Raw genomic sequence first — 13,621 nt, forward strand, 5'->3', positions numbered from 1 at the left:
CCAAACATTACTCATTTAGATTAGGATTTGCCTCATATGTTTAAGCTATATCTCTTGGTGGGAATCCTGCTCTATCATCTTTTGACATTTCCATTCGCAGAAACATGTATTGCATTATTAATCACGTTGCTTTTATAGGTGAGAAAAGAAAGAAGTAATAACGCAATTTATATTTTGTGCAGTGTATGAAACATACTGATTCAGTCAGACCATGCCACGATAAGGGTCCTTCATCTTTGCTTGTGCATTATCAGGTCAGATGCTCATAGGATAGAAATAATAGCCCACACTTACTCATTGTACGCTCTGTTTTCAGATTTGAATTGCTCCAGTTCCCGATTGCATTCTTACTTTAACTGTGAAACTTCTTTCCAGTGTCTTGGCCAGGAGTGGCCCACTTCATCTTCTCAACAAGTTAGCACGAAGCGCTGGACGCAAAGAGGCAAAATCATTTAATACTCGGAAAAAAAAGTAATAAATTGACAGATTTGGCCAGGCCACTCAGAATGTAGTCAACCTATTTCAATATGATTTATTCTGTAGTAACACAAGCCAATTTTAATCAAGTAAACATGTCAGATTTACATCCCAATGTTGCAGTTCATTTTGCAAAAACTAATAACTGCCAATAATTCTGATGATCAATGTACATCTTGGGCTTCAAACCATCTTGTTATGTGAAGACATGGCTGCCATTTTAGGGCAGAGGAAATAAATGAAACAGTTTGAATCTTGACAGAAAAGGTTTTGAAACCGAGTTCCTACCAGTTTTGATTTTTTTTTTTAACCATGTTTAAAACTAAAACTAATTGAAACATATCACCCAATGATGTAGCTTCCCCAGCTTTTCCTAATTTCTTCACTCGGTCCAGAAATGAAGTAAGGAACAGCTGATTGCTTTTCAGAAATACGGGTGTAATTGGTCTTCCTGTGAATTGTCTAATCCAAGGACATACCTTTCCAATAATACATTTCAGTGGTGCATTCAAGAAAGCAGCTCACTACCACCTTCTGACAGGCAACTAGGGATGGTCAATTAACAGTGACCCAGCCAGCAAAGCCCTGGTGAATGAAAAGAAAATTATGTGCTCAAGTCTACAATGCAGTTTTAATTTGATATTTTTATTTTGAGATGAGTGTGCTACCAAATGAGTCAGATATGTAGCCCACATCAATCACTATTGACATCTGAACATTTAAAACCAATATAAAATCTTATTTAACTTGTCGTCTATAAAGAGTGCAGCTCTAAGAACACTCAGAAGAAAGTAACCCACTTGATTAGCACCCATCCTGCACCTTAAATGTTGGTTCACTCCACACCTGGCACAACAGATCTACCGTATATGCCAGCTACAATGCCATGAATAATTTCTCTTAATTTTGTGATCTTTGCTGTCCAGAAGGACAAAGGCTGCAGGCACATGAGAAAACCTCCAAATTCCTCTATATGTCACATCATGCTGATTTGGAAATAAATTGCTATTCCTCACTCATTGCTCAGTTAAAATCCTGGAACCCCACACCTAACAGCAAAAGTGCTGGGAGTCCCTTCACCACACGAAAGGCTGTAGTTCAACAAGTTGATTCTCCCAACAGCTGGCTTAGATTTTCAGGGTTGGGCTGTGTGTATGATATATTTCCATTTCTAGGTGGATACCAAACATTACTCATTTAGATTAGGATTTGCCTCATATGTTTAAGCTGTATCTCTTGGTGGGAATCCTGCTCTATCATCTTTTGGTAATGCTGTCCTGGCAGTAAGACCACAGCCTCTGATGTGGAGTATCATGGAACTTCCTGTCTCCCACTAAAATTTCTCAGCTGCTGGATTGTACTAATTTTCATCATCATTATTTGTATGAAAATCTGCAAATTTCCAAAACTCCCTCTGCTTTGACTCAATCTTGTAGAAAGGAAAGCGGGCCTCCAGGTACTTTCCCATCTTCCTCCTGCCCAGACAAACTTGTAGTTAAAATCCATCTCGGAAACTGTCCTCCCATTCTAGATGTTAGTATTCCTAATTTTCACTTGAGCCATCCTTATTTAACTTGGGCTGGACAAATGATACTAACCAGTTTTTTTTATTATTGGCCCCTACACAGTTGGTACTAAAAGCTTTTTGAAGACGCTGAGTATTTCAGGTAAAACATGCATTGAATAAGTTGGAGAAGAAAGTTTGAGCAAATGAGCAGTGCACATTAATTTAGTGTGCCTGCTCTTTAAAAAGGCACAGGTTTTCTTGAAGGAAATGTTCTGTCCATTTCCATATTTTGAGTGTTGCCGTTTTAATCATGTAATTTATATGTGGTGGAGCGGTGTAGAATGAGTTCATGGATTTATCTTATGGTTAGCACTGTAAGTAACATGAAATTATTTTCAAGATTCAAATAGTTGCACCAGATCACTAATTCATAATTTTATGTTATGAACTTTGTTTAATTACAGCAAATCACATCAGACTATTTTGTTTCGTTACCTTTCTGTGGTAAGCGCTGTTTAGCGCGATGGCGAGGGAAATGGGCCCGAGTAGAGGTAAGTGTCCACCAACAGAAATGAATCCAATTCTGATTTTCCTGGATATTTTTATCTTTTATCATTCGCAGTGAAGATAATACCATTTCCAATTGTCTGCCCCTCTTTTATAAAATCACCCTCATCCTGGGGTGCAGCACCAAGTACTACTGTTTCTATGATATTGTCATCTTTCATTTGAATGTTCCAGAGCTGTCTGTCACTTCCTTCTATTTTGCCAGTCTGCTGGGCTATCTTAACGGGTGATCTGTGGTGCAAGAGCTCTTTTTTTTTTAGTTGTCATTGCTTGCCCCCATAGGATACCAGTGATTCTCATCCTCTCGTCACTGCTCTGATTTAGGAGTATAACCAAAGATTTACTCAACCCTGTCAATCATGCAAAATCCTCCCTACTAACATCGAAGGGCTAGTGCCAAAATTGGGAGTGCTGTCTCATAGACTAGCCAAACAGTACTGAGGTGGAGACTTCAATGTTCATCACCAAGAGTGGATCAACAGCACCACTACTGATCACACTGGTCAAGTCCTAAAGGACATAGTTGCTAGATTGGGTCTACAACAGCTCAAGGAATCAACAAAAGGTGAAAACACACTTGACTTTATCCTTAGCTATCAGGTAGGAATGGTCGCCTTGTAGAGGTGAAGTCTTCTCAACACGTTGAGGATGCACTCCATTGTGTTGTGTAGCACTGCTAATGTGCTGAATGGTATAGACTTAAAGAGATGTAGCAACTCAAGACAAGGCACCCATGAGCAATATAAGCCATCAGCAGCAGAACTGTGTTCAACATAATCTGCAACCCAAGTTAACATTTCGGGTCAAGTGACCCTTCCTGAGAACCAGTTCTCCCCACAGATGCTGCCTGACCTGCTGAGCTTATCCAGCAATTTCTGTTTTTGTTTCTGATTTATAGCATCTGCAGTTCTTTCAGTTTTTATCATTTGCAACACTATGGCCTGACCTATCCCCAACTCTGCCATTATCGCCAAGCCAGGAGATCAACCCTAGTTTGCTGAAGAATGGATAAGGACATTCCTAGACCCCTCTAACAGTATTGTGGGTGTACACCAAACGGACTGCAGTGGTTCAAGAAGGCAGATCACCGCCACCACCTCAAGGACAACTGGATGAGTAATTCATGCTGACTCAGCTAATAAAGCCCAAATCCCATGAATACATATTTTTTAAAAAATTAGCTTTCTTTTGCTGCTAGAGAGTAATGTGGCATTTAGTATAGTATTGTTTGTGATTGATTTGTACCTGACTTTAGATTCCAAACATTTTGTACCACCAATAAGAGTTGTCAAGATAAGAAGCAGGCAGTTCACTACTGTCTGAAAAGGAAAATCAGAAGGCTTGTTATCCTGACAGAGTGAAGAAATTTTCTAAAGTACGTTCCTGCTAGCACAACCTTATCTTGCTTAAAATTAATGATAACATGGCAGTGGAACAGGCTGGAAGAAATGAGTGACCAACTTTTATGTTGCTATGTTCTGAAATAATGGAGGAATGTTGGCACCTATGAAACCGTGTCCTAGCAAGAGTGAAGAAGTTGAATTCAGTGGAAGCAAAGTTTTAAATTGGAAGAAAAGCTTTCCCACCTTCAGAGTTTACAAAATGCTACTACTTAATGTGACAGTTTAAACGGCTGATAGTCAAAGAGTACAAAATACTAGAAGAACAACCGTACATACTTACACCAGCATCCACATCCAGAAGATCATCAGACACCATTTCCGCCACCTCGAGACACATATTCCCCTCCCCTCCCTTGTCCACCTTCCGCAGGGACCGTTCCCTCCGGGACACCCTGGTCCACACTTCCTTCACCCCCAACACCTCCCCGCAGGCCCACTTCACCTGCACTTCCAAGAATCTAGTCTACTGCATTCGCTGCTCACAATGTGGTCTCCTCTACATTGGGGAAACAAAGCGTAGACTTGGCGACCGCTTCGCAGAACATCTACGTTCTGCTCGCAAAAAAGATCTTGAACTACCTGTTGCCTGCCACTTCAATGCACCACCCTGCTCCCTGGCCAACACCTCTGTCTCCGGCTTGCTACAGTGTTCCAGTGAAGCCCAGTGCAAGCTGGATGAACAACACCTTATTTTCCGCTTCGGGATCCTACAGCCCTCTGGACTCCATATCGAGTTCAATAATTTTAGGGCCTAAACTCTCCCATGTCCCAGCCCCCTACCCCACACACCAGACCTTGTTACCACATAGCCTGCCACTACACACCCCCTGTTGTGAGTCACCAACAGTCCCCATTAACAACTATTCACACTCCCAGCCTGATCGTTAGCAACTCCTTTGTCTGTCCAACTGTCTTTCTCTCTCCTTGGGCCTTATCCTATTGTTTACTCCCTACCCCACCCACCTCCCTATTTTCTGCATATAAACTGACGTTTTCCCAGCCACCATCAGTTCTGAGGAAGGGTCACCGGACCCGAAACGTTAACTCTGTTTTCTCCTCCACAGATGCTGCCAGGCCTGCTGAGCTTTTCCAGCAACTTTGTTTTTGAACCTTACATACTTGTATTATTACAGAAATTAAGGTGGGCTGGATGTGTTAACTAGACTTTTTAAACTTCATAGGTTTGTACAGCCTTTATGTTTCTGTTGGTATTCTTAATAATTGAAATGCGTTTTTGTTTATTTTTAAGGTTACCAATGTACATGGGACAAGAGTTGTGGACATTCTGTTCTTGGATACTGGAATAGTTGCATCTATTGCAGTGTCAGAGCTAAGGGAAATTCCATCTCCACTTCTTCATGATTTTGTATCCATACCACCGCAGGTAATGGTGATTACATGAAGCACTTTGTCTACCATTACAATTTATTAATAAAGTACATGTAGCATAACCAAGGTCACCTATTCAGTTTAACAAGTCTATGCCAGTCTTAATGATCCGTGCAAGTCCCCTTTCCAGCCTGCTTCGTCAAACCCCATCAATGTATCCTTTTATATTCTGAAGAAGGGTCACTGGACCTGAAACATTAATTCCGTCCACAAATGCTGCCAGACCTGCTGAGCTTTTCCAGCAAGTTTTGTTTTTGTTTCTGATTTACAGCATCCGCAGTTCTTTTGGTTTTTAATGTATCCTTTTTTTCCTTCTTTGATATCTAGGTTCTCATTCAGACAGCTTAACCATTCCTGTCCTCACGTGTTCCATATTTTGACCACTCTGAGTAAAGAAATTTGTCTCTCCTTCTGGACTGTATTGACCACTGACTATTTTAGATGTATGATCACTACTTCTGGTCTCGCAAGTGGAAAATACTTCCTATGTAAAGTTCGTGAAAACCTTTCATAATCTTCCAGGTCACCCTTAAATTATTACTGCAGAAAAGAGACCCAATGCGTTCAGTCCTTCCTGATAGATCTGAAGGGTTATTCTCTGAACTTTTACTTAATGTTTTCTCCGTCCCAAGTAACTCTATATCCTTTTTATGATGTGGAGACCTGAAATACACACAACACTTTCTAAATGTCTAGCCAAAGTTCCATATCAGTTTAACATTACTTCTGTGCTATTCAATTCTTTCCCTATGTAAATGAATCCTTATGTTTGGAGTTGTGCTTTTCAAGTCATTAGTTATTTTCTAGTCATCAAACTACAAAGCTCCTTTAATGAATTGTGTATTTGTACCCAGATTACCCTCTTCCATTATTGTTTCCAACAACTATCTACCAACCAAAATGAGCGCCACTATTTATCATGCTTGAAAGTAATTAGCCAATTATGGATCTATTCAGCAAATTATTGATGCCTTTCTGTGTTTTGGTGCCATTCTCCCTCTATCACTTGCACTTTCCATTTAGTGTGATCAACAAATATGAAGCAGTACCTTAATTGTTGACTCTAGGTTATTGATGTAAACTATGAATAACAGTAATGCACCATTAATTCTTGTGGATTATCTCCGCATATCTTCTGCCTATTCAAATAACAAAATTATTATTGCAATGGACAAGACCGAAGCGATTAGACAGCAATTTCAATTTTGAAATAAATTTAAGGTGCTGTTCCTCCCATTCAAGAAACATGGTAAATTCAAAACTCTAAATGAAGCAAACCCAAAGCATTCCTTAACTACAGGAGAAAATGTTATGCTCTTCATTAGGTATTTTCTTGCTATTTCTCATTTAGTAAATCTGTTTTAAAAACTATTTTTAAAAACTGAAGTTCATTTCATTGAATTCAAATGCATGGCAGCAACTTATTATTTAAATGGAGAGAAACTACAGAAATCTGCAGTACAGAGGGATCTGGGTCCCCTTCTACATGAATCACAATGTTAGCGTACAGGTACACTGAGTAATTGGGAAGGAAAATGGAACATGAGACTTTATTGCAGGGGGCGATGGAGTGTAAAAGTAGGGAAATATTCATTTAACTGTACAGGACGTTGGTGAGACCTTACATAACATGCTGAAAATTTTGGTAGCCTTACTTGAAAAGGAATACATTTGCACTGGAAGCAATTTGGAGAATGATCACTGAACTGGTTCCTGGGATTAAAATTATTCTCTTGTGAAGAAACGTTGAGTAAGTTGGGCTGATACTCATTGAAATGTGGAAGAATGAGAGGAGAAGTTAACGAAACTGAGGGAGCGTAACAAGATAGGTATTGACAGGATGTTTCTTGTGGAAAATCTAGAACAAAGGCACAGTTTTAAACATAATGGTTCTCCCATTTAAGACAGAGATGAGGAGTTTTGTCTAGGAGGGCCATTAGTCTTTGGTATTCTCTTCCACAAACAGCAGGAAGGCTGGGTCACTGAATTAATTCAAGGCTAGGTTAGACAGATTTTTGATTTATAAAGGAGTCTAGAGTTTTGAGGGACTGGCAAAGCTGCAATTATTAGCCATGATATTATTGCCAGATTTGTTTGGTTCAAAGGACCAAATGTTCTTATTTCTTACGGAAGAATTGTGTACCCACATGTATCCCTAATCTCTCCCTTAACTGTCTCCTTTCTGGAAGCTGTTCCTCACCCTTTGGTATAATTTTGCACACATCCTTTGGGACATCCTTTGTGTGGCATTGAACCTAAAAAGCTATCTCTTAGGAAAAAAAAACACAGCTGAGTTTGATCATGCCTTCTGACTTTCCCAATAACACATTTCAGAAGGGATCACTAGCTTGTACCAGGAATGGAATTTGTATACTTGTAGACATCAAAGGCTATATTTTACTATTTGATTATGTCAATTGTTTCCTCCTTAGGCCATAAAATGCTGCTTAGCAGACCTCACGTTTAATATAGGCATGTGGACTCCAGATGCAGTACTGTGGCTTAGAGACACTGTGTTAAACTGCTCTGATTGCAGCATTAAGGTAAATGTGAGATGAATGTGTTACTGAAAGACTACCTTTTAACTTGATGTCAGTGATTATTGTCTTAAAGACTTGGTTGTAATTGTTTGATTTTTTTTTTTTAAAAAAAACTTTTCCAGGTTGTGAAAGTTGATGAAGCTAAAGGACTGGTTCATATTTACTTATTTACTTCAAAGAACTTTCCTAATCCAGAGCGTAGCATTAATCATAAAATAACCAATGCAGACCTGTGGAAGCACAGGAAGGATGTTTACCTGAGTGTTGAACGGAGTTCTACTACCAGCTTTCCAAGCAATAAAGGTGATGCAAATATTGCCTCGGAGTTTGACACTAAAAGCCCAGTTAAGGACTTTGGGATTGCACCAATCAAGATGATTGCCCCACACATTGTTCACAATGTGCTCCCTTCTCCATTTGTTCTGCCACAGCCTGGGGAGCACATGGATGTCTTCATTTCAGTTGCTTGTCATCCAGGGCACTTTGTTTTTCAGCCCTGGCAGGAACTGTACAAGTTAGAAGTTCTCATGGAAGAAATGGTTCTCTATTACAACAGTACTGAGTGGCAATCTGTGCCAATAGAAAAGAACAAAATATTTGTTGCACAGCTGGATAACAAGTAAGTTTTTATAAATATATTTAGTATAAGCTACTGTGAAGTACCAGTCTTAGCAGAAATGTGCAGATATGCCTTTCCATTGTAGGTGGATGTACCAGTCTTTTCTGGTTACTCTGTAAGATCTGATGCAACATTTACTGTTATGAATAATAGTTTCTTAAATCTCAGTTACATACCAGAAACTTAAAAAACACATCCTTTTTGAAGGTGACAGTGTGTGCTTGGCTAACTCACTATTACATTTCAAATAATTTGCCCAAAACAGCAAATTTGACTTGTGTAAAAATAAACTTCATTAAGTGCAGTGCAAAATGTTTCTAGGATTTATGTTGAAATATGTTATAAAGCTGCTAGAAAATCCTAAAAGTACCACAGTTCTAAATGCATACGTTAATGTGGGTTCATGTATTATCTGGCTTGGTACCTGTGTATTTATGCCTGAAAGCATAAAAGGATTGATTTAACAAGGAAGAATAAGGAGCTGCAGGTGTGTTGTGATATATCTGTAAAAGTAGAAATGGCACCCTCTAGATAGTATCATAGATTAAAGTGCTTTGTCACCAAAAAAACAACTCCTTGTGTGTGAAGAAGTGTCAGTTTCACTCAGTTTATAGTCTCCTAACTTGTGGGGAAAGGTGCTAGAAGTTGAAGCTTCACTTCCACTTTGGTTGCACAATCTAACGTGGCATTTGAATAAAATGCTGCTTTTTTGGAGGTGACCTCCTTCACTTGAGCTTAAACTGAGACTCCTTCTGCTTGTTAAATGAGTCTAAAAGATCCCATGTCATTATTTCAGAAGCAGCAAAGAGTTCCCTGGTATTCTAGCAAACATTGCACCCTCAATTAATGTCATTACAAAATAACAGTATAACAAGTATTTCATTTTATTTCCTGCTGTACCTTGTAAATTGGCTACTGCATTCAATTCAGACAAGAACACCTCATCAAGTTTATACACTAGTTGTGAAGCACTTTGGAACAGCCTGTGTGTATCTGAAACTGTCTTCCGTATGAAATTTACAATATAGATGTTACCACACCAGTGGTTGTTCTGCTGGACACTAGTTTTATGCTGCATCAGCCAAAATTACATATTGGATAGGATCCAATTTCTGTATAGCTTGAGGTGTTCATTCTTTTGGATCTAGATCTTACACCCTGCAATTGAAGATTATATGGCTTAATAACCTGCGATGGTATTATTGAACAACAAATGCATTGAATATCTGTGTCAGTGTTGATTGCCAGTAGATTCATCTGGTCAAATTAGATCAGACTGTTACAATCTGAATTTAAGTCAAAAGTGACTTACAAATGACTTAAACTGAATTTTACGCTCATTGCAATGTTTCTGAGTATCTTAGCCGTACTGGTAAGTACAGTCTATAGTCTGTGTTTGTTTAATCTGGAACAATAATTGAGTTATAATATTGTAATGTTACAATACAGTAAATTACAAGTCTCCATGTCAACTGAAATAACAATAATTTTTTTAAAAAGATCCATGTGCACAAATCCTACTATGTAGCCTGCTCTTCCCACAAGTATGTTGCCGCCTTCTAAGCGTCATCAGGGATAATTAGAAGAAAGCTAAAACTAAAAGCACAATATCGGAGTATGTAAAACAATTGTAATAATAGATGAATTAATAACACAAATTAGCAAGTGTAACCTAATAGCCAGCATGGAGACATGATTGCACAGTTATCAATGCTGAGAACTAATAATTCGTGGAGATTTTAAAGAGAAGAGGGCTAGTAGTAAAAGTATGATCCACTACATCAATTTCAGCGCAAAAGGGGTGGTTCATCCTAATCTCGTTTTCCAGCTGTTGTCCGACCCTTTGGGTTACGATGTTCAAGGGCATATCCCAAGAATCTCTTAAATGCAGTGAGGGATTCTACCTCCCCCACCTGTTTAAACAGTGGGTTTCAGACCTTCTACCACTTCTGGATAAAAGCATTTCTAGTACTTCCCTATAGTTCATCCCTGTAAGAATACAGCCATCACAAGTTACCAGTTCCTTAATGGGTGTTGAACAAATCAACTCCTTTAAATTACATCACATGTCACCTGTGCAAAAAATGTAGATGCTACGTACCTAAATAAATCACCATGCATTTCAAAACAGATTAGCTGAAGCATTGCCTCTAAACTTTTTGCCAATTATTCAATGCCCAAATTTTATTCACCTGTTAGCTAAAAGGTCCTTCTTATCCACTCTATTCAGACCTCTTATATTTTGGATACCATCCAAACTTTAATTATATCTCACTTGAGTCCTCCAGTTCCAAAGGAAACAAACGCCAGCCCATCTGAATCTTTCTTATGGATAAATTTTCCATTCCTGGCCACGTCCTGAAATTTCCTTGCTACCGTCTGTAGTGTGATCTCATGCTTCTTATAATGTGCTGACCAGAACTTTGTGCACTACTGTAGCTATGGCTTAACTAGTGTTTTATACAGTTCTACTGTAATGTCCCTGCTCTTCTATTTTTCATTTTGATTAACAAATGAAAATACCCTGTCATATCCAGATGTTGTGTCACCTTTAGCAATCTACAGATTTGAAACATAAGGTCCCCCACTCCCCTACAATCCTTTATTCTCCCATTTTTATTGAGTATTCTTTTATTACGATTGCTCTCCCCAAATATATTACTCATACTTCTATGGATTAAATTCCATTTGTCATTTTTCTGCAAATCTGACTAGCCAATTGTTGTCTAGCTGCAGATGGCAGCTTTCTTTCTGAGTATCAGCCATCTAAGAAATTTTAATAATACATGCCAACTTCTTAATTATGCCCCACACTTTAGCTTCTGAATCATTGATCACTATATACTTGGAAAAGTAAGAGACCTAGTAAAAGCCTTGCAGAACCTCACTGCAAACAGCCAATCAGTGACAAAGTACCCATTGACTATTTAATCCTTTGCTTCCTGCTTGAGTCAAATTTGGATCCAACTTGTAACTTGTTTTCAAATCTCATAGGCTTTACTTTACTGACCCAGCTGCCATGTGGGACTTTGTTAAAAGCATCAATGGGCTACATCAAATGTGTTACCCTTATTGATTCATCTCAAAAATGTAATCCTGTTCATTTGATATGATATTCCCCTCATTCTCCTAAACTCAAATGAATAAAGGTCTAACTTGGTGAGCCATTCTTGATATGTCAGTTCCCTGCCAGGAATCAACCTAGTGAATCTCTTTTGAGTAGCCTGCAATGCCGGTATATTCTTTCCTAATTACAGGGAACAAAACTGTACACAGTACTCCAGGTGTAGACAGTTGCACTAAGACTTTCCTATTTTAAATTCCAATTCTCTAGCAATAATGTCCAAAATTCCATTTGCTGCCTTAATTATTTGCTGCACCTGCATGCTAACTTTTTGTGTTTCATGCACAAGAACACCCAGATCCCTCTAAGCTACAGATTTTTGGAGTGTCTCTCTATTTAAATAATTGTCAGCTTTTTGATTCTTCCTACCTCACCCTTTCCTACATTAAACTCCATTTGCAAAGTTTTTGCCCACGCACACCCCTTACTGATTTCTCACGTGTGCATCACAACATGCCCTCCCACTTATTTTTGCATGATCAGCAAATTTGGATGGCATTGTACTCTGCACACTCTTCCAAATCATTAATATCAATAGAGACCGTAGGACTGATTCTTTGTGGCACTTTACCAGTTATGTCTTTCAAACCTGAAAAGACCCGGTAGTCCAAATTCTGTCTGTTAACCAACCCTCAGTCCATGCCAGTACTTTATCCCCAATACCATGAACTGCTGTTTTGTGCAGTAATCTTTTGTGTGGCTCCTTATCAAATGCCTTCCAGAAATCCAAATGCATTACATCTACTAGTTCCCTTTTACCGGCTCCGGTTGTTACCTCCTCCAAGAACTCTAGCAAATTTTGTCAAACACAATTTCACTTTCATAAAACCATGTTCTAATTTTGTTAAGCTTTTAAAAATGTCCTGCTATTTCATCCTTAATAATGGACTCTAGCATTTTCCCAATGACAGATGTTGGGCTAACTGGCCTGTGGTTTTTTGTTTTCCATCACCCTCCCTGCTTGAATAGCAGTGTCACATTAGCAATTTTTCAGTCTTCTGGAACCATCCCAGAATCCAGTGATCTATGGAATATTTCCACCAATGCCCACTATTTCTGCAGCCACTTCCTTTCAAACCATAGGATGCAGGCAATCAGGTCCTAGGGACTTGTCTGCTGTTAATTTGTCAAATATTTTGTCCCTCAGGTTACAAACTGTTGCATGACCTTTTGTCCCATTTGGTTATCTAATAACTTGGGATGTTTACAATGTCCTCCCTCCACTGTGAAAATTGATGCATAATATTGACTTAAGTTATCTGCTACATCCCTGTTCCCTGTTATTAAGTTAGTATAGTCGTATCTTCCAAGGGTCCCTTTCTCGCTTTAGCTACTGTTTTCTTCACGTACCCATGGAAGCTCTTGCAGTTTTTACATTCATAATGTATTTTCATAATCATTGTTTTTTTTCTTTTTATTATCTTTTTAGTCAACCACTGATGGTTTCTAAAAATTCACAGTCCTCTGGACTTCTACTCTGTATGCCTAGTTTTTGATTGGATACTCTCCTTGACTGCCTTGTTAATCGTCGTTGGTTTATCCTTCTCATCAGATCCTCATTTTTTCCTCAGAGTTATGAAATATTCTGCCTAAATGTCTGCCACTGCTCAGCTGCTGGCCTTTCCCTTAGCATGTTTTCCTAGCATGCTTTAGACACCTCTTCCTTCATAACTCTGTAATTGTCCTTATTTAAGTTGAGGACCCGGGTTTGAGACCCGAGCTGCTCTTCCTCAAAATGAATTGAAATTCTACCGTGCTGTGATTGCAAGCCCCAGAGGATCCTTAGCTATGAGATCTCCTATCCTAATCCTATCTCATTAAACATGGCTCGGTCTAAGGTAGCCTGTTCCCAGGTAGGTTGTGTAAGGTACTGTTCTAAATCAATCCTTGATTTACTCTTTTTTTTTTTTAAAAAAAAAAGTTTCTTCCATGGTATCCTTGCCCATGTGATTTGTCCAGTCAGTGTGCAGATTAAACTCGCCCATGAGATTTGTC

At 38.9% G+C, this 13,621-nt stretch overlaps 1 protein-coding gene across 6 annotated transcripts in view; it reads left to right on the plus strand.

Moving 5' to 3' along the window:
- Window positions 1-13,621, plus strand: part of tdrd7b (tudor domain containing 7 b) — a 95,519-nt gene that overhangs the window by 77,812 nt on the left and 4,086 nt on the right. For all 6 annotated transcript variants that reach the window (XM_048593147.1, XM_048593154.1, XM_048593161.1 and 3 more), the window contains exons 12-15: window positions 2,449-2,535; window positions 5,204-5,338; window positions 7,776-7,886; window positions 8,006-8,502. In XM_048593147.1, coding sequence (XP_048449104.1) covers window positions 2,449-2,535; window positions 5,204-5,338; window positions 7,776-7,886; window positions 8,006-8,502 — 830 coding nt within the window. The remainder of the gene's footprint in view (window positions 1-2,448; window positions 2,536-5,203; window positions 5,339-7,775; window positions 7,887-8,005; window positions 8,503-13,621) is intronic.

This window comes from Rhincodon typus, chromosome 3 (genome assembly GCF_021869965.1).
Source record: "Rhincodon typus isolate 14 chromosome 3, sRhiTyp1.1, whole genome shotgun sequence".
NCBI classification, from domain to species: domain Eukaryota; kingdom Metazoa; phylum Chordata; class Chondrichthyes; order Orectolobiformes; family Rhincodontidae; genus Rhincodon; species Rhincodon typus.